The following is a 26,564-nucleotide window of genomic DNA, read 5'->3' on the forward strand; positions in this document are numbered from 1 at the left end:
TCAGGCATCGTTGAAGCATCTACACGCGTCCACAGCAGCACTGGCTCACCACACACAACACTGTCCCCTGCCAGCTCCACAAGCCCTGGCCTTCAGGGAGAATCTACCGCCTTCCAGACCCACCCAGCCTCAACTCACACAACGCCTTCACCTCCTAGCACCACAGCAGCCCCTGTTGAGGAATCTACAACCTACCACCACAGCCCAGGCTCGACTCCAACGACACACTTCCCTGCCAGCTCCACAACTTCGGGACACAGTGAGAAATCAACAACATTCCACGGCAGCCCAGATGCAAGTGGAACAACACCCTCACCTGCCCACTCCACAACCTCAGGTCGTGGAGAATCTACAACCTCACCCATCAGTCCAGGCTCAACTGAAATAACAACGTTATCTGGCAGCACCACAACACCAGGCCTCAGTGAGGCGTCTACCACCTTCTACAGCAGCCCCAGATCACCAACCACAACACTCCCACCTGCCAGCATGACAAGCCTAGGCGTCAGTGAAGAGTCCACCACCTCCCGTAGCCAACCAGGTTCAACTCACTCAACAGTGTCACCTGCCAGCAGCACCACGCCAGGCCCCAGTGAGGAATCTACCACCGTCTACAGCAGCAGCCCAGGCTCAACTGAAACCACAGTGTTCCCTCGCAGCACCACAACCTCAGTTCGTGGTGAGGAACCTACAACCTTCCACAGCCAGCAGGCCGCAACTCACACAACGCTGTTCACTGAGGACACCACCACCTCGGGCCTCACTGAAGAATCTACAGCCTTCCCCAGCAGCCCAGTCTCCACCCGAACAGGGTTGCCTGTCACCCTCACAACCACAGACCTCGGTGAGGAATCAACAACCTTCCCCAGCAGCTCAGGCTCAACTGGAACAACACTCTCACCTGCCCGCTCCACCACCTCAGGCCTTGTTGGAGAATCTACACCCTCAACCCTCAGTCCAAGCTCAACCGAAACAACAACTTTACCCGGCAGTCCCACAACACCAAGCCTCGGTGAGAAATCAACCGCCTTCTACACCAGCCCCAGATCACCAGATGCAACACTCTCACCTGCGACCACAACAAGCTCAGGCGTCAGTGAAGAATCCGGCACATCCCATAGTCAACCGGGCTCAACGCACACGACAGCGTTCCCTGACAGCACCACCACGTCAGGCCTCAGTCAGGAACCTACAACTTCCCACAGCAGCCAAGGCTCAACAGAGGCAACGCTGTCCCCTGGCAGTACCACGGCCTCATCCCTTGGTCCACAGTCTACAACCTTGCACAGCAGCCCAGGCGCCACTGAAACCACACTCTTACCTGACGACACCACAACCTCAGGCCTCGTGGAGGCATCTACACCCATCCACAGCAGCACTGGCTCGCTACACACAACACTGACCCCTGCCAGCTCCACAAGCGCTGGCCTTCAGGAAGAATCTGCCACTTTCCAGAGCTGGCCAAGCTCAAGTGACACAACACCTTCACCTCCTAGCACCACACCAGCCCCTGTTGAAGTATCCACAACCTACCACAGCCGCCCGAGCTCAACTCCAACAACACAGTTTTCTGCCAGCTCCACAACCTTGGGCCGTAGTGAGGAATCAACAACAGTCCACAGCAGCCCAGGTGCAACTGGAACAACACGCTTCCCTACCCGCTCCGCGACCTCAGTTCTTGTTGGAGAACCTACAACCTCACCCATCAGTTCAGGCTCAATGGAAACAACAGCGTTACCCGGCAGTACCACAACAGCAGGCCTGAGTGAGAAATCTACCACCTTCTACAGTAGCCCCAGATCACCAGTCACAACACTCTCACCTGCCAGCACGACAAGCTCAGGCGTCAGTGAAGAATCCACCACCTCCCACAGCCGACCACACACAGGCTCAACGCACACAACAGCGTTCCCTGGCAGTACCACCATGCCAGGCCTCAGTCAGGAATCTACAGCTTCCCGCAGCAGCCCAGGCTCCACAGACACAACACTGTCCCCTGGCAGTACCACAGCATCATCCCTTGGTCCAGAGTCTACTACCATCCACAGCAGCCCAGGCTCCACTGGAACATCACTCTTACCTGACAACACCACAACCTCAGGCCTCCTTGAAGCATCTACGCCCGTCCACAGCAGCACTGGATCGCCACACACAACACTGTCCCCTGCCGGTTCTACAACCCGTCAGGGAGAATCTACCACTTTCCAGAGCTGGCCAAGCTCAAATGACACTGCGCCTGCACCTCCTAGTACCACATCAGCCTTTGTTGAACTATCTACAACCTACCATAGCAGCCCGAGCTCAACTCCAACAACACAGCTTTCTGCCAGCTCCACAATCTTGGGCCGTAGTGAGGAATCGACAACAGTCCACAGCAGCCCAGTTGCAACTGCAACAACACCTTCATCTGCCCGCTCCACAACCTCAACCTCAGGCCTTACTGAAGAATCTACAACCTACCACAGCAGCCCGGGCTCAACTCAAACAATGCACTTCCCTGAAAGCTCCACAACTTCAGGCCGTAGTGAAGAATCAACAACTTCCCACAGCAGCACAACACACACAATATCTTCACCTCCTGGCACCACACCTGGCCCTGTTGAAGAGTCTACAAGCTACCACAGCAGCCCGGGCTCAACTGCAACAACACGCTTCCCCGACAGCTCCACAACCTCAGGCCGTAGTGAGGAATCAACAGCATACCACAGCAGCCCAGACGCAACGGGAACAACAGTCTCATCTGCCCGCTCCACAACCTCAGTTCTTGTTGGAGAATCTACGACCTCACCCATCAGTTCAGGCTCCACGGAAACAACAGCCTCACCCGGCAGTACCACAACGCCAGGCCTCAGTGAGAAATCTACCACTTTCTACAGTAGCCCCAGATCACCAGACACAACACTCTCACCTGCCAGCACGACAAGCTCAGGCGTCAGTGAAGAATCCACCACCTCCCACAGCCGAAAAGGCTCAACGCACACAACAGCATTCCCTGACAGCACCGCCACGCCAGGCCTCAGTCGGGAGTCTACAACTTCCCGCAGCAGCCCAGGCTCAACGGATACAACACTGTTACCTGCCAGCACCACCACCTCAGGTCCCGGTCGGGAATCGACAACATCCCACAGCAGCCCAGGTTCAACTGACACTGCACTGTCCCCTGGCAGTACCACAACCTTATCCTCTGGTCAAGAATCTACAACCTTCCACAGCAGCCCAGGCTCCACTCACACAACACTCTTCTTTGACAGCACCACAAGCTCAGGCATCGTTGAAGCATCTACACGCGTCCACAGCAGCACTGGCTCACCACACACAACACTGTCCCCTGCCAGCTCCACAAGCCCTGGCCTTCAGGGAGAATCTACCGCCTTCCAGACCCACCCAGCCTCAACTCACACAACGCCTTCACCTCCTAGCACCACAGCAGCCCCTGTTGAGGAATCTACAACCTACCACCACAGCCCAGGCTCGACTCCAACGACACACTTCCCTGCCAGCTCCACAACTTCGGGACACAGTGAGAAATCAACAACATTCCACGGCAGCCCAGATGCAAGTGGAACAACACCCTCACCTGCCCACTCCACAACCTCAGGTCGTGGAGAATCTACAACCTCACCCATCAGTCCAGGCTCAACTGAAAAAACAACGTTATCTGGCAGCACCACAACACCAGGCCTCAGTGAGGCGTCTACCACCTTCTACAGCAGCCCCAGATCACCAACCACAACACTCCCACCTGCCAGCATGACAAGCCTAGGCGTCAGTGAAGAGTCCACCACCTCCCGTAGCCAACCAGGTTCAACTCACTCAACAGTGTCACCTGCCAGCAGCACCACGCCAGGCCCCAGTGAGGAATCTACCACCGTCTACAGCAGCAGCCCAGGCTCAACTGAAACCACAGTGTTCCCTCGCAGCACCACAACCTCAGTTCGTGGTGAGGAACCTACAACCTTCCACAGCCAGCAGGCCGCAACTCACACAACGCTGTTCACTGAGGACACCACCACCTCGGGCCTCACTGAAGAATCTACAGCCTTCCCCAGCAGCCCAGTCTCCACCCGAACAGGGTTGCCTGTCACCCTCACAACCACAGACCTCGGTGAGGAATCAACAACCTTCCCCAGCAGCTCAGGCTCAACTGGAACAACACTCTCACCTGCCCGCTCCACCACCTCAGGCCTTGTTGGAGAATCTACACCCTCAACCCTCAGTCCAAGCTCAACCAAAACAACAACTTTACCCGGCAGTCCCACAACACCAAGCCTCGGTGAGAAATCAACCGCCTTCTACACCAGCCCCAGATCACCAGATGCAACACTCTCACCTGCGACCACAACAAGCTCAGGCGTCAGTGAAGAATCCGGCACATCCCATAGTCAACCGGGCTCAACGCACACGACAGCGTTCCCTGACAGCACCACCACGTCAGGCCTCAGTCAGGAACCTACAACTTCCCACAGCAGCCAAGGCTCAACAGAGGCAACGCTGTCCCCTGGCAGTACCACGGCCTCATCCCTTGGTCCACAGTCTACAACCTTGCACAGCAGCCCAGCGCCACTGAAACCACACTCTTACCTGACGACACCACAACCTCAGGCCTCGTGGAGGCATCTACACCCATCCACAGCAGCACTGGCTCGCTACACACAACACTGACCCCTGCCAGCTCCACAAGCGCTGGCCTTCAGGAAGAATCTGCCACTTTCCAGAGCTGGCCAAGCTCAAGTGACACAACACCTTCACCTCCTAGCACCACACCAGCCCCTGTTGAAGTATCCACAACCTACCACAGCCGCCCGAGCTCAACTCCAACAACACAGTTTTCTGCCAGCTCCACAACCTTGGGCCGTAGTGAGGAATCAACAACAGTCCACAGCAGCCCAGGTGCAACTGGAACAACACGCTTCCCTACCCGCTCCGCGACCTCAGTTCTTGTTGGAGAACCTACAACCTCACCCATCAGTTCAGGCTCAATGGAAACAACAGCGTTACCCGGCAGTACCACAACAGCAGGCCTGAGTGAGAAATCTACCACCTTCTACAGTAGCCCCAGATCACCAGTCACAACACTCTCACCTGCCAGCACGACAAGCTCAGGCGTCAGTGAAGAATCCACCACCTCCCACAGCCGACCACACACAGGCTCAAGCACACAACAGCGTTCCCTGGCAGTACCACCATGCCAGGCCTCAGTCAGGAATCTACAGCTTCCCGCAGCAGCCCAGGCTCCACAGACACAACACTGTCCCCTGGCAGTACCACAGCATCATCCCTTGGTCCAGAGTCTACTACCATCCACAGCAGCCCAGGCTCCACTGGAACATCACTCTTACCTGACAACACCACAACCTCAGGCCTCCTTGAAGCATCTACGCCCGTCCACAGCAGCACTGGATCGCCACACACAACACTGTCCCCTGCCGGTTCTACAACCCGTCAGGGAGAATCTACCACTTTCCAGAGCTGGCCAAGCTCAAATGACACTGCGCCTGCACCTCCTAGTACCACATCAGCCTTTGTTGAACTATCTACAACCTACCATAGCAGCCCGAGCTCAACTCCAACAACACAGCTTTCTGCCAGCTCCACAATCTTGGGCCGTAGTGAGGAATCGACAACAGTCCACAGCAGCCCAGTTGCAACTGCAACAACACCTTCATCTGCCCGCTCCACAACCTCAACCTCAGGCCTTACTGAAGAATCTACAACCTACCACAGCAGCCCGGGCTCAACTCAAACAATGCACTTCCCTGAAAGCTCCACAACTTCAGGCCGTAGTGAAGAATCAACAACTTCCCACAGCAGCACAACACACACAATATCTTCACCTCCTGGCACCACACCTGGCCCTGTTGAAGAGTCTACAAGCTACCACAGCAGCCCGGGCTCAACTGCAACAACACGCTTCCCCGACAGCTCCACAACCTCAGGCCGTAGTGAGGAATCAACAGCATACCACAGCAGCCCAGACGCAACGGGAACAACAGTCTCATCTGCCCGCTCCACAACCTCAGTTCTTGTTGGAGAATCTACGACCTCACCCATCAGTTCAGGCTCCACGGAAACAACAGCCTCACCCGGCAGTACCACAACGCCAGGCCTCAGTGAGAAATCTACCACTTTCTACAGTAGCCCCAGATCACCAGACACAACACTCTCACCTGCCAGCACGACAAGCTCAGGCGTCAGTGAAGAATCCACCACCTCCCACAGCCGAAAAGGCTCAACGCACACAACAGCATTCCCTGACAGCACCGCCACGCCAGGCCTCAGTCGGGAGTCTACAACTTCCCGCAGCAGCCCAGGCTCAACGGATACAACACTGTTACCTGCCAGCACCACCACCTCAGGTCCCGGTCGGGAATCGACAACATCCCACAGCAGCCCAGGTTCAACTGACACTGCACTGTCCCCTGGCAGTACCACAACCTTATCCTCTGGTCAAGAATCTACAACCTTCCACAGCAGCCCAGGCTCCACTCACACAACACTCTTCTTTGACAGCACCACAAGCTCAGGCATCGTTGAAGCATCTACACGCGTCCACAGCAGCACTGGCTCACCACACACAACACTGTCCCCTGCCAGCTCCACAAGCCCTGGCCTTCAGGGAGAATCTACCGCCTTCCAGACCCACCCAGCCTCAACTCACACAACGCCTTCACCTCCTAGCACCACAGCAGCCCCTGTTGAGGAATCTACAACCTACCACCACAGCCCAGGCTCGACTCCAACGACACACTTCCCTGCCAGCTCCACAACTTCGGGACACAGTGAGAAATCAACAACATTCCACGGCAGCCCAGATGCAAGTGGAACAACACCCTCACCTGCCCACTCCACAACCTCAGGTCGTGGAGAATCTACAACCTCACCCATCAGTCCAGGCTCAACTGAAATAACAACGTTATCTGGCAGCACCACAACACCAGGCCTCAGTGAGGCGTCTACCACCTTCTACAGCAGCCCCAGATCACCAACCACAACACTCCCACCTGCCAGCATGACAAGCCTAGGCGTCAGTGAAGAGTCCACCACCTCCCGTAGCCAACCAGGTTCAACTCACTCAACAGTGTCACCTGCCAGCAGCACCACGCCAGGCCCCAGTGAGGAATCTACCACCGTCTACAGCAGCAGCCCAGGCTCAACTGAAACCACAGTGTTCCCTCGCAGCACCACAACCTCAGTTCGTGGTGAGGAACCTACAACCTTCCACAGCCAGCAGGCCGCAACTCACACAACGCTGTTCACTGAGGACACCACCACCTCGGGCCTCACTGAAGAATCTACAGCCTTCCCCAGCAGCCCAGTCTCCACCCGAACAGGGTTGCCTGTCACCCTCACAACCACAGACCTCGGTGAGGAATCAACAACCTTCCCCAGCAGCTCAGGCTCAACTGGAACAACACTCTCACCTGCCCGCTCCACCACCTCAGGCCTTGTTGGAGAATCTACACCCTCAACCCTCAGTCCAAGCTCAACCGAAACAACAACTTTACCCGGCAGTCCCACAACACCAAGCCTCGGTGAGAAATCAACCGCCTTCTACACCAGCCCCAGATCACCAGATGCAACACTCTCACCTGCGACCACAACAAGCTCAGGCGTCAGTGAAGAATCCGGCACATCCCATAGTCAACCGGGCTCAACGCACACGACAGCGTTCCCTGACAGCACCACCACGTCAGGCCTCAGTCAGGAACCTACAACTTCCCACAGCAGCCAAGGCTCAACAGAGGCAACGCTGTCCCCTGGCAGTACCACGGCCTCATCCCTTGGTCCACAGTCTACAACCTTGCACAGCAGCCCAGGCGCCACTGAAACCACACTCTTACCTGACGACACCACAACCTCAGGCCTCGTGGAGGCATCTACACCCATCCACAGCAGCACTGGCTCGCTACACACAACACTGACCCCTGCCAGCTCCACAAGCGCTGGCCTTCAGGAAGAATCTGCCACTTTCCAGAGCTGGCCAAGCTCAAGTGACACAACACCTTCACCTCCTAGCACCACACCAGCCCCTGTTGAAGTATCCACAACCTACCACAGCCGCCCGAGCTCAACTCCAACAACACAGTTTTCTGCCAGCTCCACAACCTTGGGCCGTAGTGAGGAATCAACAACAGTCCACAGCAGCCCAGGTGCAACTGGAACAACACGCTTCCCTACCCGCTCCGCGACCTCAGTTCTTGTTGGAGAACCTACAACCTCACCCATCAGTTCAGGCTCAATGGAAACAACAGCGTTACCCGGCAGTACCACAACAGCAGGCCTGAGTGAGAAATCTACCACCTTCTACAGTAGCCCCAGATCACCAGTCACAACACTCTCACCTGCCAGCACGACAAGCTCAGGCGTCAGTGAAGAATCCACCACCTCCCACAGCCGACCACACACAGGCTCAACGCACACAACAGCGTTCCCTGGCAGTACCACCATGCCAGGCCTCAGTCAGGAATCTACAGCTTCCCGCAGCAGCCCAGGCTCCACAGACACAACACTGTCCCCTGGCAGTACCACAGCATCATCCCTTGGTCCAGAGTCTACTACCATCCACAGCAGCCCAGGCTCCACTGGAACATCACTCTTACCTGACAACACCACAACCTCAGGCCTCCTTGAAGCATCTACGCCCGTCCACAGCAGCACTGGATCGCCACACACAACACTGTCCCCTGCCGGTTCTACAACCCGTCAGGGAGAATCTACCACTTTCCAGAGCTGGCCAAGCTCAAATGACACTGCGCCTGCACCTCCTAGTACCACATCAGCCTTTGTTGAACTATCTACAACCTACCATAGCAGCCCGAGCTCAACTCCAACAACACAGCTTTCTGCCAGCTCCACAATCTTGGGCCGTAGTGAGGAATCGACAACAGTCCACAGCAGCCCAGTTGCAACTGCAACAACACCTTCATCTGCCCGCTCCACAACCTCAACCTCAGGCCTTACTGAAGAATCTACAACCTACCACAGCAGCCCGGGCTCAACTCAAACAATGCACTTCCCTGAAAGCTCCACAACTTCAGGCCGTAGTGAAGAATCAACAACTTCCCACAGCAGCACAACACACACAATATCTTCACCTCCTGGCACCACACCTGGCCCTGTTGAAGAGTCTACAAGCTACCACAGCAGCCCGGGCTCAACTGCAACAACACGCTTCCCCGACAGCTCCACAACCTCAGGCCGTAGTGAGGAATCAACAGCATACCACAGCAGCCCAGACGCAACGGGAACAACAGTCTCATCTGCCCGCTCCACAACCTCAGTTCTTGTTGGAGAATCTACGACCTCACCCATCAGTTCAGGCTCCACGGAAACAACAGCCTCACCCGCAGTACCACAACGCCAGGCCTCAGTGAGAAATCTACCACTTTCTACAGTAGCCCCAGATCACCAGACACAACACTCTCACCTGCCAGCACGACAAGCTCAGGCGTCAGTGAAGAATCCACCACCTCCCACAGCCGAAAAGGCTCAACGCACACAACAGCATTCCCTGACAGCACCGCCACGCCAGGCCTCAGTCGGGAGTCTACAACTTCCCGCAGCAGCCCAGGCTCAACGGATACAACACTGTTACCTGCCAGCACCACCACCTCAGGTCCCGGTCGGGAATCGACAACATCCCACAGCAGCCCAGGTTCAACTGACACTGCACTGTCCCCTGGCAGTACCACAACCTTATCCTCTGGTCAAGAATCTACAACCTTCCACAGCAGCCCAGGCTCCACTCACACAACACTCTTCTTTGACAGCACCACAAGCTCAGGCATCGTTGAAGCATCTACACGCGTCCACAGCAGCACTGGCTCACCACACACAACACTGTCCCCTGCCAGCTCCACAAGCCCTGGCCTTCAGGGAGAATCTACCGCCTTCCAGACCCACCCAGCCTCAACTCACACAACGCCTTCACCTCCTAGCACCACAGCAGCCCCTGTTGAGGAATCTACAACCTACCACCACAGCCCAGGCTCGACTCCAACGACACACTTCCCTGCCAGCTCCACAACTTCGGGACACAGTGAGAAATCAACAACATTCCACGGCAGCCCAGATGCAAGTGGAACAACACCCTCACCTGCCCACTCCACAACCTCAGGTCGTGGAGAATCTACAACCTCACCCATCAGTCCAGGCTCAACTGAAATAACAACGTTATCTGGCAGCACCACAACACCAGGCCTCAGTGAGGCGTCTACCACCTTCTACAGCAGCCCCAGATCACCAACCACAACACTCCCACCTGCCAGCATGACAAGCCTAGGCGTCAGTGAAGAGTCCACCACCTCCCGTAGCCAACCAGGTTCAACTCACTCAACAGTGTCACCTGCCAGCAGCACCACGCCAGGCCCCAGTGAGGAATCTACCACCGTCTACAGCAGCAGCCCAGGCTCAACTGAAACCACAGTGTTCCCTCGCAGCACCACAACCTCAGTTCGTGGTGAGGAACCTACAACCTTCCACAGCCAGCAGGCCGCAACTCACACAACGCTGTTCACTGAGGACACCACCACCTCGGGCCTCACTGAAGAATCTACAGCCTTCCCCAGCAGCCCAGTCTCCACCCGAACAGGGTTGCCTGTCACCCTCACAACCACAGACCTCGGTGAGGAATCAACAACCTTCCCCAGCAGCTCAGGCTCAACTGGAACAACACTCTCACCTGCCCGCTCCACCACCTCAGGCCTTGTTGGAGAATCTACACCCTCAACCCTCAGTCCAAGCTCAACCGAAACAACAACTTTACCCGGCAGTCCCACAACACCAAGCCTCGGTGAGAAATCAACCGCCTTCTACACCAGCCCCAGATCACCAGATGCAACACTCTCACCTGCGACCACAACAAGCTCAGGCGTCAGTGAAGAATCCGGCACATCCCATAGTCAACCGGGCTCAACGCACACGACAGCGTTCCCTGACAGCACCACCACGTCAGGCCTCAGTCAGGAACCTACAACTTCCCACAGCAGCCAAGGCTCAACAGAGGCAACGCTGTCCCCTGGCAGTACCACGGCCTCATCCCTTGGTCCACAGTCTACAACCTTGCACAGCAGCCCAGCGCCACTGAAACCACACTCTTACCTGACGACACCACAACCTCAGGCCTCGTGGAGGCATCTACACCCATCCACAGCAGCACTGGCTCGCTACACACAACACTGACCCCTGCCAGCTCCACAAGCGCTGGCCTTCAGGAAGAATCTGCCACTTTCCAGAGCTGGCCAAGCTCAAGTGACACAACACCTTCACCTCCTAGCACCACACCAGCCCCTGTTGAAGTATCCACAACCTACCACAGCCGCCCGAGCTCAACTCCAACAACACAGTTTTCTGCCAGCTCCACAACCTTGGGCCGTAGTGAGGAATCAACAACAGTCCACAGCAGCCCAGGTGCAACTGGAACAACACGCTTCCCTACCCGCTCCGCGACCTCAGTTCTTGTTGGAGAACCTACAACCTCACCCATCAGTTCAGGCTCAATGGAAACAACAGCGTTACCCGGCAGTACCACAACAGCAGGCCTGAGTGAGAAATCTACCACCTTCTACAGTAGCCCCAGATCACCAGTCACAACACTCTCACCTGCCAGCACGACAAGCTCAGGCGTCAGTGAAGAATCCACCACCTCCCACAGCCGACCACACACAGGCTCAACGCACACAACAGCGTTCCCTGGCAGTACCACCATGCCAGGCCTCAGTCAGGAATCTACAGCTTCCCGCAGCAGCCCAGGCTCCACAGACACAACACTGTCCCCTGGCAGTACCACAGCATCATCCCTTGGTCCAGAGTCTACTACCATCCACAGCAGCCCAGGCTCCACTGGAACATCACTCTTACCTGACAACACCACAACCTCAGGCCTCCTTGAAGCATCTACGCCCGTCCACAGCAGCACTGGATCGCCACACACAACACTGTCCCCTGCCGGTTCTACAACCCGTCAGGGAGAATCTACCACTTTCCAGAGCTGGCCAAGCTCAAATGACACTGCGCCTGCACCTCCTAGTACCACATCAGCCTTTGTTGAACTATCTACAACCTACCATAGCAGCCCGAGCTCAACTCCAACAACACAGCTTTCTGCCAGCTCCACAATCTTGGGCCGTAGTGAGGAATCGACAACAGTCCACAGCAGCCCAGTTGCAACTGCAACAACACCTTCATCTGCCCGCTCCACAACCTCAACCTCAGGCCTTACTGAAGAATCTACAACCTACCACAGCAGCCCGGGCTCAACTCAAACAATGCACTTCCCTGAAAGCTCCACAACTTCAGGCCGTAGTGAAGAATCAACAACTTCCCACAGCAGCACAACACACACAATATCTTCACCTCCTGGCACCACACCTGGCCCTGTTGAAGAGTCTACAAGCTACCACAGCAGCCCGGGCTCAACTGCAACAACACGCTTCCCCGACAGCTCCACAACCTCAGGCCGTAGTGAGGAATCAACAGCATACCACAGCAGCCCAGACGCAACGGGAACAACAGTCTCATCTGCCCGCTCCACAACCTCAGTTCTTGTTGGAGAATCTACGACCTCACCCATCAGTTCAGGCTCCACGGAAACAACAGCCTCACCCGCAGTACCACAACGCCAGGCCTCAGTGAGAAATCTACCACTTTCTACAGTAGCCCCAGATCACCAGACACAACACTCTCACCTGCCAGCACGACAAGCTCAGGCGTCAGTGAAGAATCCACCACCTCCCACAGCCGAAAAGGCTCAACGCACACAACAGCATTCCCTGACAGCACCGCCACGCCAGGCCTCAGTCGGGAGTCTACAACTTCCCGCAGCAGCCCAGGCTCAACGGATACAACACTGTTACCTGCCAGCACCACCACCTCAGGTCCCGGTCGGGAATCGACAACATCCCACAGCAGCCCAGGTTCAACTGACACTGCACTGTCCCCTGGCAGTACCACAACCTTATCCTCTGGTCAAGAATCTACAACCTTCCACAGCAGCCCAGGCTCCACTCACACAACACTCTTCTTTGACAGCACCACAAGCTCAGGCATCGTTGAAGCATCTACACGCGTCCACAGCAGCACTGGCTCACCACACACAACACTGTCCCCTGCCAGCTCCACAAGCCCTGGCCTTCAGGGAGAATCTACCGCCTTCCAGACCCACCCAGCCTCAACTCACACAACGCCTTCACCTCCTAGCACCACAGCAGCCCCTGTTGAGGAATCTACAACCTACCACCACAGCCCAGGCTCGACTCCAACGACACACTTCCCTGCCAGCTCCACAACTTCGGGACACAGTGAGAAATCAACAACATTCCACGGCAGCCCAGATGCAAGTGGAACAACACCCTCACCTGCCCACTCCACAACCTCAGGTCGTGGAGAATCTACAACCTCACCCATCAGTCCAGGCTCAACTGAAATAACAACGTTATCTGGCAGCACCACAACACCAGGCCTCAGTGAGGCGTCTACCACCTTCTACAGCAGCCCCAGATCACCAACCACAACACTCCCACCTGCCAGCATGACAAGCCTAGGCGTCAGTGAAGAGTCCACCACCTCCCGTAGCCAACCAGGTTCAACTCACTCAACAGTGTCACCTGCCAGCAGCACCACGCCAGGCCCCAGTGAGGAATCTACCACCGTCTACAGCAGCAGCCCAGGCTCAACTGAAACCACAGTGTTCCCTCGCAGCACCACAACCTCAGTTCGTGGTGAGGAACCTACAACCTTCCACAGCCAGCAGGCCGCAACTCACACAACGCTGTTCACTGAGGACACCACCACCTCGGGCCTCACTGAAGAATCTACAGCCTTCCCCAGCAGCCCAGTCTCCACCCGAACAGGGTTGCCTGTCACCCTCACAACCACAGACCTCGGTGAGGAATCAACAACCTTCCCCAGCAGCTCAGGCTCAACTGGAACAACACTCTCACCTGCCCGCTCCACCACCTCAGGCCTTGTTGGAGAATCTACACCCTCAACCCTCAGTCCAAGCTCAACCGAAACAACAACTTTACCCGGCAGTCCCACAACACCAAGCCTCGGTGAGAAATCAACCGCCTTCTACACCAGCCCCAGATCACCAGATGCAACACTCTCACCTGCGACCACAACAAGCTCAGGCGTCAGTGAAGAATCCGGCACATCCCATAGTCAACCGGGCTCAACGCACACGACAGCGTTCCCTGACAGCACCACCACGTCAGGCCTCAGTCAGGAACCTACAACTTCCCACAGCAGCCAAGGCTCAACAGAGGCAACGCTGTCCCCTGGCAGTACCACGGCCTCATCCCTTGGTCCACAGTCTACAACCTTGCACAGCAGCCCAGGCGCCACTGAAACCACACTCTTACCTGACGACACCACAACCTCAGGCCTCGTGGAGGCATCTACACCCATCCACAGCAGCACTGGCTCGCTACACACAACACTGACCCCTGCCAGCTCCACAAGCGCTGGCCTTCAGGAAGAATCTGCCACTTTCCAGAGCTGGCCAAGCTCAAGTGACACAACACCTTCACCTCCTAGCACCACACCAGCCCCTGTTGAAGTATCCACAACCTACCACAGCCGCCCGAGCTCAACTCCAACAACACAGTTTTCTGCCAGCTCCACAACCTTGGGCCGTAGTGAGGAATCAACAACAGTCCACAGCAGCCCAGGTGCAACTGGAACAACACGCTTCCCTACCCGCTCCGCGACCTCAGTTCTTGTTGGAGAACCTACAACCTCACCCATCAGTTCAGGCTCAATGGAAACAACAGCGTTACCCGGCAGTACCACAACAGCAGGCCTGAGTGAGAAATCTACCACCTTCTACAGTAGCCCCAGATCACCAGTCACAACACTCTCACCTGCCAGCACGACAAGCTCAGGCGTCAGTGAAGAATCCACCACCTCCCACAGCCGACCACACACAGGCTCAACGCACACAACAGCGTTCCCTGGCAGTACCACCATGCCAGGCCTCAGTCAGGAATCTACAGCTTCCCGCAGCAGCCCAGGCTCCACAGACACAACACTGTCCCCTGGCAGTACCACAGCATCATCCCTTGGTCCAGAGTCTACTACCATCCACAGCAGCCCAGGCTCCACTGGAACATCACTCTTACCTGACAACACCACAACCTCAGGCCTCCTTGAAGCATCTACGCCCGTCCACAGCAGCACTGGATCGCCACACACAACACTGTCCCCTGCCGGTTCTACAACCCGTCAGGGAGAATCTACCACTTTCCAGAGCTGGCCAAGCTCAAATGACACTGCGCCTGCACCTCCTAGTACCACATCAGCCTTTGTTGAACTATCTACAACCTACCATAGCAGCCCGAGCTCAACTCCAACAACACAGCTTTCTGCCAGCTCCACAATCTTGGGCCGTAGTGAGGAATCGACAACAGTCCACAGCAGCCCAGTTGCAACTGCAACAACACCTTCATCTGCCCGCTCCACAACCTCAACCTCAGGCCTTACTGAAGAATCTACAACCTACCACAGCAGCCCGGGCTCAACTCAAACAATGCACTTCCCTGAAAGCTCCACAACTTCAGGCCGTAGTGAAGAATCAACAACTTCCCACAGCAGCACAACACACACAATATCTTCACCTCCTGGCACCACACCTGGCCCTGTTGAAGAGTCTACAAGCTACCACAGCAGCCCGGGCTCAACTGCAACAACACGCTTCCCCGACAGCTCCACAACCTCAGGCCGTAGTGAGGAATCAACAGCATACCACAGCAGCCCAGACGCAACGGGAACAACAGTCTCATCTGCCCGCTCCACAACCTCAGTTCTTGTTGGAGAATCTACGACCTCACCCATCAGTTCAGGCTCCACGGAAACAACAGCCTCACCCGGCAGTACCACAACGCCAGGCCTCAGTGAGAAATCTACCACTTTCTACAGTAGCCCCAGATCACCAGACACAACACTCTCACCTGCCAGCACGACAAGCTCAGGCGTCAGTGAAGAATCCACCACCTCCCACAGCCGAAAAGGCTCAACGCACACAACAGCATTCCCTGACAGCACCGCCACGCCAGGCCTCAGTCGGGAGTCTACAACTTCCCGCAGCAGCCCAGGCTCAACGGATACAACACTGTTACCTGCCAGCACCACCACCTCAGGTCCCGGTCGGGAATCGACAACATCCCACAGCAGCCCAGGTTCAACTGACACTGCACTGTCCCCTGGCAGTACCACAACCTTATCCTCTGGTCAAGAATCTACAACCTTCCACAGCAGCCCAGGCTCCACTCACACAACACTCTTCTTTGACAGCACCACAAGCTCAGGCATCGTTGAAGCATCTACACGCGTCCACAGCAGCACTGGCTCACCACACACAACACTGTCCCCTGCCAGCTCCACAAGCCCTGGCCTTCAGGGAGAATCTACCGCCTTCCAGACCCACCCAGCCTCAACTCACACAACGCCTTCACCTCCTAGCACCACAGCAGCCCCTGTTGAGGAATCTACAACCTACCACCACAGCCCAGGCTCGACTCCAACGACACACTTCCCTGCCAGCTCCACAACTTCGGGACACAGTGAGAAATCAACAACATTCCACGGCAGCCCAGATGCAAGTGGAACAACACCCTCACCTGCCCACTCCACAACCTCAGGTCGTGGAGAATCTACAACCTCACCCATCAGTCCAGGCTCAACTGAAATAACAACGTTATCTGGCAGCACCACAACACCAGGCCTCAGTGAGGCGTCTACCACCTTCTACAGCAGCCCCAGATCACCAACCACAACACTCCCACCTGCCAGCATGACAAGCCTAGGCGTCAGTGAAGAGTCCACCACCTCCCGTAGCCAACCAGGTTCAACTCACTCAACAGTGTCACCTGCCAGCAGCACCACGCCAGGCCCCAGTGAGGAATCTACCACCGTCTACAGCAGCAGCCCAGGCTCAACTGAAACCACAGTGTTCCCTCGCAGCACCACAACCTCAGTTCGTGGTGAGGAACCTACAACCTTCCACAGCCAGCAGGCCGCAACTCACACAACGCTGTTCACTGAGGACACCACCACCTCGGGCCTCACTGAAGAATCTACAGCCTTCCCCAGCAGCCCAGTCTCCACCCGAACAGGGTTGCCTGTCACCCTCACAACCACAGACCTCGGTGAGGAATCAACAACCTTCCCCAGCAGCTCAGGCTCAACTGGAACAACACTCTCACCTGCCCGCTCCACCACCTCAGGCCTTGTTGGAGAATCTACACCCTCAACCCTCAGTCCAAGCTCAACCGAAACAACAACTTTACCCGGCAGTCCCACAACACCAAGCCTCGGTGAGAAATCAACCGCCTTCTACACCAGCCCCAGATCACCAGATGCAACACTCTCACCTGCGACCACAACAAGCTCAGGCGTCAGTGAAGAATCCGGCACATCCCATAGTCAACCGGGCTCAACGCACACGACAGCGTTCCCTGACAGCACCACCACGTCAGGCCTCAGTCAGGAACCTACAACTTCCCACAGCAGCCAAGGCTCAACAGAGGCAACGCTGTCCCCTGGCAGTACCACGGCCTCATCCCTTGGTCCACAGTCTACAACCTTGCACAGCAGCCCAGGCGCCACTGAAACCACACTCTTACCTGACGACACCACAACCTCAGGCCTCGTGGAGGCATCTACACCCATCCACAGCAGCACTGGCTCGCTACACACAACACTGACCCCTGCCAGCTCCACAAGCGCTGGCCTTCAGGAAGAATCTGCCACTTTCCAGAGCTGGCCAAGCTCAAGTGACACAACACCTTCACCTCCTAGCACCACACCAGCCCCTGTTGAAGTATCCACAACCTACCACAGCCGCCCGAGCTCAACTCCAACAACACAGTTTTCTGCCAGCTCCACAACCTTGGGCCGTAGTGAGGAATCAACAACAGTCCACAGCAGCCCAGGTGCAACTGGAACAACACGCTTCCCTACCCGCTCCGCGACCTCAGTTCTTGTTGGAGAACCTACAACCTCACCCATCAGTTCAGGCTCAATGGAAACAACAGCGTTACCCGGCAGTACCACAACAGCAGGCCTGAGTGAGAAATCTACCACCTTCTACAGTAGCCCCAGATCACCAGTCACAACACTCTCACCTGCCAGCACGACAAGCTCAGGCGTCAGTGAAGAATCCACCACCTCCCACAGCCGACCACACACAGGCTCAACGCACACAACAGCGTTCCCTGGCAGTACCACCATGCCAGGCCTCAGTCAGGAATCTACAGCTTCCCGCAGCAGCCCAGGCTCCACAGACACAACACTGTCCCCTGGCAGTACCACAGCATCATCCCTTGGTCCAGAGTCTACTACCATCCACAGCAGCCCAGGCTCCACTGGAACATCACTCTTACCTGACAACACCACAACCTCAGGCCTCCTTGAAGCATCTACGCCCGTCCACAGCAGCACTGGATCGCCACACACAACACTGTCCCCTGCCGGTTCTACAACCCGTCAGGGAGAATCTACCACTTTCCAGAGCTGGCCAAGCTCAAATGACACTGCGCCTGCACCTCCTAGTACCACATCAGCCTTTGTTGAACTATCTACAACCTACCATAGCAGCCCGAGCTCAACTCCAACAACACAGCTTTCTGCCAGCTCCACAATCTTGGGCCGTAGTGAGGAATCGACAACAGTCCACAGCAGCCCAGTTGCAACTGCAACAACACCTTCATCTGCCCGCTCCACAACCTCAACCTCAGGCCTTACTGAAGAATCTACAACCTACCACAGCAGCCCGGGCTCAACTCAAACAATGCACTTCCCTGAAAGCTCCACAACTTCAGGCCGTAGTGAAGAATCAACAACTTCCCACAGCAGCACAACACACACAATATCTTCACCTCCTGGCACCACACCTGGCCCTGTTGAAGAGTCTACAAGCTACCACAGCAGCCCGGGCTCAACTGCAACAACACGCTTCCCCGACAGCTCCACAACCTCAGGCCGTAGTGAGGAATCAACAGCATACCACAGCAGCCCAGACGCAACGGGAACAACAGTCTCATCTGCCCGCTCCACAACCTCAGTTCTTGTTGGAGAATCTACGACCTCACCCATCAGTTCAGGCTCCACGGAAACAACAGCCTCACCCGGCAGTACCACAACGCCAGGCCTCAGTGAGAAATCTACCACTTTCTACAGTAGCCCCAGATCACCAGACACAACACTCTCACCTGCCAGCACGACAAGCTCAGGCGTCAGTGAAGAATCCACCACCTCCCACAGCCGAAAAGGCTCAACGCACACAACAGCATTCCCTGACAGCACCGCCACGCCAGGCCTCAGTCGGGAGTCTACAACTTCCCGCAGCAGCCCAGGCTCAACGGATACAACACTGTTACCTGCCAGCACCACCACCTCAGGTCCCGGTCGGGAATCGACAACATCCCACAGCAGCCCAGGTTCAACTGACACTGCACTGTCCCCTGGCAGTACCACAACCTTATCCTCTGGTCAAGAATCTACAACCTTCCACAGCAGCCCAGGCTCCACTCACACAACACTCTTCTTTGACAGCACCACAAGCTCAGGCATCGTTGAAGCATCTACACGCGTCCACAGCAGCACTGGCTCACCACACACAACACTGTCCCCTGCCAGCTCCACAAGCCCTGGCCTTCAGGGAGAATCTACCGCCTTCCAGACCCACCCAGCCTCAACTCACACAACGCCTTCACCTCCTAGCACCACAGCAGCCCCTGTTGAGGAATCTACAACCTACCACCACAGCCCAGGCTCGACTCCAACGACACACTTCCCTGCCAGCTCCACAACTTCGGGACACAGTGAGAAATCAACAACATTCCACGGCAGCCCAGATGCAAGTGGAACAACACCCTCACCTGCCCACTCCACAACCTCAGGTCGTGGAGAATCTACAACCTCACCCATCAGTCCAGGCTCAACTGAAATAACAACGTTATCTGGCAGCACCACAACACCAGGCCTCAGTGAGGCGTCTACCACCTTCTACAGCAGCCCCAGATCACCAACCACAACACTCCCACCTGCCAGCATGACAAGCCTAGGCGTCAGTGAAGAGTCCACCACCTCCCGTAGCCAACCAGGTTCAACTCACTCAACAGTGTCACCTGCCAGCAGCACCACGCCAGGCCCCAGTGAGGAATCTACCACCGTCTACAGCAGCAGCCCAGGCTCAACTGAAACCACAGTGTTCCCTCGCAGCACCACAACCTCAGTTCGTGGTGAAGAACCTACAACCTTCCACAGTCAGCAGGCCGCAACTCACACAACGCTGTTCACTGAGGACACCACCACCTCGGGCCTCACTGAAGAATCTACAGCCTTCCCCAGCAGCCCAGTCTCCACCCGAACAGGGTTGCCTGCCACCCTCACAACCACAGACCTCGGTGAGGAATCAACAACCTTCCCCAGCAGCTCAGGCTCAACTGGAAAACACTCTCACCTGCCCGCTCCACCACCTCAGGACTTGTTGGAGAATCTACACCCTCAACCCTCAGTCCAAGCTCAACCGAAACAACAACTTTACCCGGCAGTCCCACAACACCAAGCCTCGGTGAGAAATCAACCACCGTCTACACCAGCCCCAGATCACCAGATGCAACACTCTCACCTGCGACCACAACAAGCTCAGGCGTCAGTGAAGAATCCGGCACATCCCATAGTCAACCGGGCTCAACGCACACGCCAGCGTTCCCTGACAGCACCACCACGTCAGGCCTCAGTCAGGAACCTACAACTTCCCACAGCAGCCAAGGCTCAACAGAGGCAACGCTGTCCCCTGGCAGTACCACGGCCTCATCCCTTGGTCCACAGTCTACAACCTTGCACAGCAGCCCAGCGCCACTGAAACCACACTCTTACCTGACGACACCACAACCTCAGGCCTCGTGGAGGCATCTACACCCATCCACAGCAGCACTGGCTCGCTACACACAACACTGACCCCTGCCAGCTCCACAAGCGCTGGCCTTCAGGAAGAATCTGCCACTTTCCAGAGCTGGCCAAGCTCAAGTGACACAACACCTTCACCTCCTAGCACCACACCAGCCCCTGTTGAAGTATCCACAACCTACCACAGCCGCCCGAGCTCAACTCCAACAACACAGTTTTCTGCCAGCTCCACAACCTTGGGCCGTAGTGAGGAATCAACAACAGTCCACAGCAGCCCAGGTGCAACTGGAACAACACGCTTCCCTACCCGCTCCGCGACCTCAGTTCTTGTTGGAGAACCTACAACCTCACCCATCAGTTCAGGCTCAATGGAAACAACATCTTTACCCGGCAGTACCACAACAGCATGCCTGAGTGAGAAATCTACCACCTTCTACAGTAGCCCCAGATCACCAGTCACAACACTCTCACCTGCCAGCACGACAAGCTCAGGCGTCAGTGAAGAATCCACCACCTCCCACAGCCGACCACACACAGGCTCAACGCACACAACAGCGTTCCCTGGCAGTACCACCATGCCAGGCCTCAGTCAGGAATCTACAGCTTCCCGCAGCAGCCCAGGCTCCACAGACACAACACTGTCCCCTGGCAGTACCACAGCATCATCCCTTGGTCCAGAGTCTACTACCATCCACAGCAGCCCAGGCTCCACTGGAACATCACTCTTACCTGACAACACCACAACCTCAGGCCTCCTTGAAGCATCTACGCCCGTCCACAGCAGCACTGGATCGCCACACACAACACTGTCCCCTGCCGGTTCTACAACCCGTCAGGGAGAATCTACCACTTTCCAGAGCTGGCCAAGCTCAAATGACACTGCGCCTGCACCTCCTAGTACCACATCAGCCTTTGTTGAACTATCTACAACCTACCATAGCAGCCCGAGCTCAACTCCAACAACACAGCTTTCTGCCAGCTCCACAATCTTGGGCCGTAGTGAGGAATCGACAACAGTCCACAGCAGCCCAGTTGCAACTGCAACAACACCTTCATCTGCCCGCTCCACAACCTCAACCTCAGGCCTTACTGAAGAATCTACAACCTACCACAGCAGCCCGGGCTCAACTCAAACAATGCACTTCCCTGAAAGCTCCACAACTTCAGGCCGTAGTGAAGAATCAACAACTTCCCACAGCAGCACAACACACACAATATCTTCACCTCCTGGCACCACACCTGGCCCTGTTGAAGAGTCTACAAGCTACCACAGCAGCCCGGGCTCAACTGCAACAACACGCTTCCCCGACAGCTCCACAACCTCAGGCCGTAGTGAGGAATCAACAGCATACCACAGCAGCCCAGACGCAACGGGAACAACAGTCTCATCTGCCCGCTCCACAACCTCAGTTCTTGTTGGAGAATCTACGACCTCACCCATCAGTTCAGGCTCCACGGAAACAACAGCCTCACCCGGCAGTACCACAACGCCAGGCCTCAGTGAGAAATCTACCACTTTCTACAGTAGCCCCAGATCACCAGACACAACACTCTCACCTGCCAGCACGACAAGCTCAGGCGTCAGTGAAGAATCCACCACCTCCCACAGCCGAAAAGGCTCAACGCACACAACAGCATTCCCTGACAGCACCGCCACGCCAGGCCTCAGTCGGGAGTCTACAACTTCCCGCAGCAGCCCAGGCTCAACGGATACAACACTGTTACCTGCCAGCACCACCACCTCAGGTCCCGGTCGGGAATCGACAACATCCCACAGCAGCCCAGGTTCAACTGACACTGCACTGTCCCCTGGCAGTACCACAACCTTATCCTCTGGTCAAGAATCTACAACCTTCCACAGCAGCCCAGGCTCCACTCACACAACACTCTTCTTTGACAGCACCACAAGCTCAGGCATCGTTGAAGCATCTACACGCGTCCACAGCAGCACTGGCTCACCACACACAACACTGTCCCCTGCCAGCTCCACAAGCCCTGGCCTTCAGGGAGAATCTACCGCCTTCCAGACCCACCCAGCCTCAACTCACACAACGCCTTCACCTCCTAGCACCACAGCAGCCCCTGTTGAGGAATCTACAACCTACCACCACAGCCCAGGCTCGACTCCAACGACACACTTCCCTGCCAGCTCCACAACTTCGGGACACAGTGAGAAATCAACAACATTCCACGGCAGCCCAGATGCAAGTGGAACAACACCCTCACCTGCCCACTCCACAACCTCAGGTCGTGGAGAATCTACAACCTCACCCATCAGTCCAGGCTCAACTGAAATAACAACGTTATCTGGCAGCACCACAACACCAGGCCTCAGTGAGGCGTCTACCACCTTCTACAGCAGCCCCAGATCACCAACCACAACACTCCCACCTGCCAGCATGACAAGCCTAGGCGTCAGTGAAGAGTCCACCACCTCCCGTAGCCAACCAGGTTCAACTCACTCAACAGTGTCACCTGCCAGCAGCACCACGCCAGGCCCCAGTGAGGAATCTACCACCGTCTACAGCAGCAGCCCAGGCTCAACTGAAACCACAGTGTTCCCTCGCAGCACCACAACCTCAGTTCGTGGTGAAGAACCTACAACCTTCCACAGTCAGCAGGCCGCAACTCACACAACGCTGTTCACTGAGGACACCACCACCTCGGGCCTCACTGAAGAATCTACAGCCTTCCCCAGCAGCCCAGTCTCCACCCGAACAGGGTTGCCTGCCACCCTCACAACCACAGACCTCGGTGAGGAATCAACAACCTTCCCCAGCAGCTCAGGCTCAACTGGAACAACACTCTCACCTGCCCGCTCCACCACCTCAGGACTTGTTGGAGAATCTACACCCTCAACCCTCAGTCCAAGCTCAACCGAAACAACAACTTTACCCGGCAGTCCCACAACACCAAGCCTCGGTGAGAAATCAACCACCGTCTACACCAGCCCCAGATCACCAGATGCAACACTCTCACCTGCGACCACAACAAGCTCAGGCGTCAGTGAAGAATCCGGCACATCCCATAGTCAACCGGGCTCAACGCACACGACAGCGTTCCCTGACAGCACCACCACGTCAGGCCTCAGTCAGGAACCTACAACTTCCCACAGCAGCCAAGGCTCAACAGAGGCAACGCTGTCCCCTGGCAGTACCACGGCCTCATCCCTTGGTCAACAGTCTACAACCTTGCACAGCAGCCCAGGCGCCACTGAAACCACACTCTTACCTGACGACACCACAACCTCAGGCCTCGTGGAGGCATCTACACCCATCCACAGCAGCACTGGCTCACTACACACAACACTGACCCCTGCCAGCTCCACAAGCGCTGGCCTTCAGGAAGAATCTACCACTTTCCAGAGCTGGCCAAGCTCAAGTGACACAACACCTTCACCTCCTAGCACGACACCAGCCCCTGTTGAAGTATCCACAACCTACCACAGCCGCCCGAGCTTAACTCCAACAACATACTTTTCTGCCAGCTCCACAACCTTGGGCCGTAGTGAGGAATCAACAACAGTCCACAGCAGCCCAGGTGCAACTGGAACAACACGCTTCCCTACCCGCTCCGCGACCACAGTTCTTCCTGGAGAATCCACAATGTCGCTCATCGGTTCAGGCTCAATGGAAACAACAACCTTATCTGGCAGTACCACAACAGCAGGCCTCAGTAAGAAACCTACCACCTTCTACAGTAGCCCGAGATCACCAGAGGTAATACTCTCACCTGGCAGCGTGACAAATTCAGGCCTCGGTGAAGAATTCACCACCTTCTACAGCCAGCCAGGTTCAATGCACACAACACTGTTACCTGCCAGCGCCACCACTTTAAGGCTCAGTGAGAAGCCTACAACTCTCTCCAGCATGGCAGACTCAGTGCACACGATGCTGTTACCTGCCAGCACCACAACACCAGGCCTCAGCGATGAATTAGCAACTTCCCACAGCAGCCCAGGCTCAACTGAGACAACACTGTTCCCTGACAGCCCCAGAACCTCAGACCATAGTGAAGAATCAACAACTTCCTACAGCAGCACAACTCACACAACACCTTCACCTCCTAGCACCACACCTGCTCTTGTTGAAGAATATACAGGCTACCAGAGCAGCCCGGGCTCAACTGCAACAACACACTTTCCTGAGAGCTCCACAACCTCAGGGCGTAGTGAGAAAGCAACAGCATCCCACAGCAGCCCAGATACTAACGCAATCACACTCTTACCTGCCCTTTTTACTACCTCAGGCCGCAGTGCAGAATCTACCACCTTCTACATCTCTCCAGGCTCAACACAAACAACGTTACCCAGCAGTACCGCAATGCCAGGCCTCAGTGCAAAATCTACTATCTTTTACAGTAGCTCCAGAACACCAGACCAAACACTCTCATCGGCCAGCATGACAAGCTCCAGCATCAGTGAAGAACCCACCAGCTTCGATAGCCAAGCAGGGTCAACACACACAACAGTGTTTCCTGCCAGCACCACCACCTCAGGCCTCAGTCAGGAATCAGCAACTTTCCACAGTAAGCCAGGCTCAACTGACACAACGCTGTCCCCTGGGAGCATCACAACTTCATCCTTTGCTCAAGAATTTACCACCCCTCACAGCCAACCAGGCTCAGCTCCGTCAACAGTGTCACCTGCCAGCACCACAGTGCCAGGCCTTAATGAGGAATCTACCACCTTCTACAGCAGCCCAGGCTCAACTGAAACCACAGTGTTTTCTCACAGCACCACAACCTCCATTCATAGTCAACAATCTACACCCTTCCCTGGCAGCCCAGGCGTCACCCTAACAGTGTTACCTGCCACCCTCACAACCACAGACATTGGTCAGGAATCAACAGCCTTCCACAGCAGTTCAGATGCAACTGGAACAACACCCTTACCTGCCCGCTCCACAACCTCAGACCTTGGAGAATCTACAACTTTCTACATCAGCCCATCCCCTACTTACACAACACTCTTTCCTGCCAGTTCCAGCACATCAGGCCTCACTGAGGAATCTACCACCTTCCACACCAGTCCAAGCTTCACTTCTACAATTGTGTCTACTGAAAGCCTGGAAACCTTAGCACCAGGTACTGCCCCTTCCATTTCATCCACATTTAGCTTCTTCTCCAGACCTGTCCATGAGTCTCCTTCAACCATTACAAACTCTCTTGGTTCTTTTCCTCTATCTTCCACTTTACTTGGGTCTACTGATTATCCAGTTTCTGGGTTCGATACCACTTCCAGTGTTCATGTGCCGTTCACTGGTCCCCACACATCTATGATGACAATCTCTCCTTCCTCTATGACTCCAGGGTGGTTTTATTTATTTATTTATTTTTCATCCTTCCACGAACCCCTCCTCTCTGGATTTTTTTTTTTTTTTTGAGACAGAGTCTTGCCCTGTTGCCCAGGCTGGGGTGCAATGGCACGATCTTGGCTCACTGCAACCTCTGCCTCCTGGGTTCAAGTGATTCTCCTGCCTTGTCCTCCCGAGTGGCTTGGATTACAGGTGCCCACCACCATGCCTAGCTAATTTTTGTGTTTTTAGTAGAGACGGGTTTTTACCATGTTGACCAGGCTAGTCTCAAACTCCTGACCTCATGTGATCTACCCACCTCAGCCTCCCAAAGTGCTGGGATTATAGGCATGAGCCACC

General features: G+C 55.8%; 2 protein-coding genes across 2 annotated transcripts in view; both read left to right on the forward strand.

The window, feature by feature from the left end:
• The first annotated feature begins 489 nt into the window (after nt 1-489).
• Nucleotides 490-6,405, forward strand: LOC115830810 (mucin-12-like). Its single transcript, XM_030795593.1, is given in 5 exon segments — nt 490-812; nt 923-1,012; nt 1,830-4,558; nt 4,561-4,778; nt 6,259-6,405. Coding segments are annotated over 5 exon segments (3,507 nt in total).
• Nucleotides 6,406-7,009: 604 nt separating this feature from the next.
• MUC12 (mucin 12, cell surface associated) overlaps nt 7,010-26,564 on the forward strand; it is a 32,113-nt gene continuing 12,558 nt past the window's right edge. Inside the window, 9 exon segments of the mRNA XM_030795595.1 lie at nt 7,010-7,364; nt 10,118-10,321; nt 10,658-11,077; nt 11,080-12,123; nt 12,214-12,603; nt 12,606-17,429; nt 19,269-20,447; nt 20,450-20,857; nt 20,860-25,995. Of these exon segments, the coding sequence (XP_030651455.1) occupies nt 7,010-7,364; nt 10,118-10,321; nt 10,658-11,077; nt 11,080-12,123; nt 12,214-12,603; nt 12,606-17,429; nt 19,269-20,447; nt 20,450-20,857; nt 20,860-25,995 (13,960 nt within the window).

The sequence above is a fragment of the Nomascus leucogenys genome, chromosome 17, assembly GCF_006542625.1.
Source record: "Nomascus leucogenys isolate Asia chromosome 17, Asia_NLE_v1, whole genome shotgun sequence".
Classification (NCBI taxonomy): Eukaryota; Metazoa; Chordata; class Mammalia; order Primates; family Hylobatidae; genus Nomascus; species Nomascus leucogenys.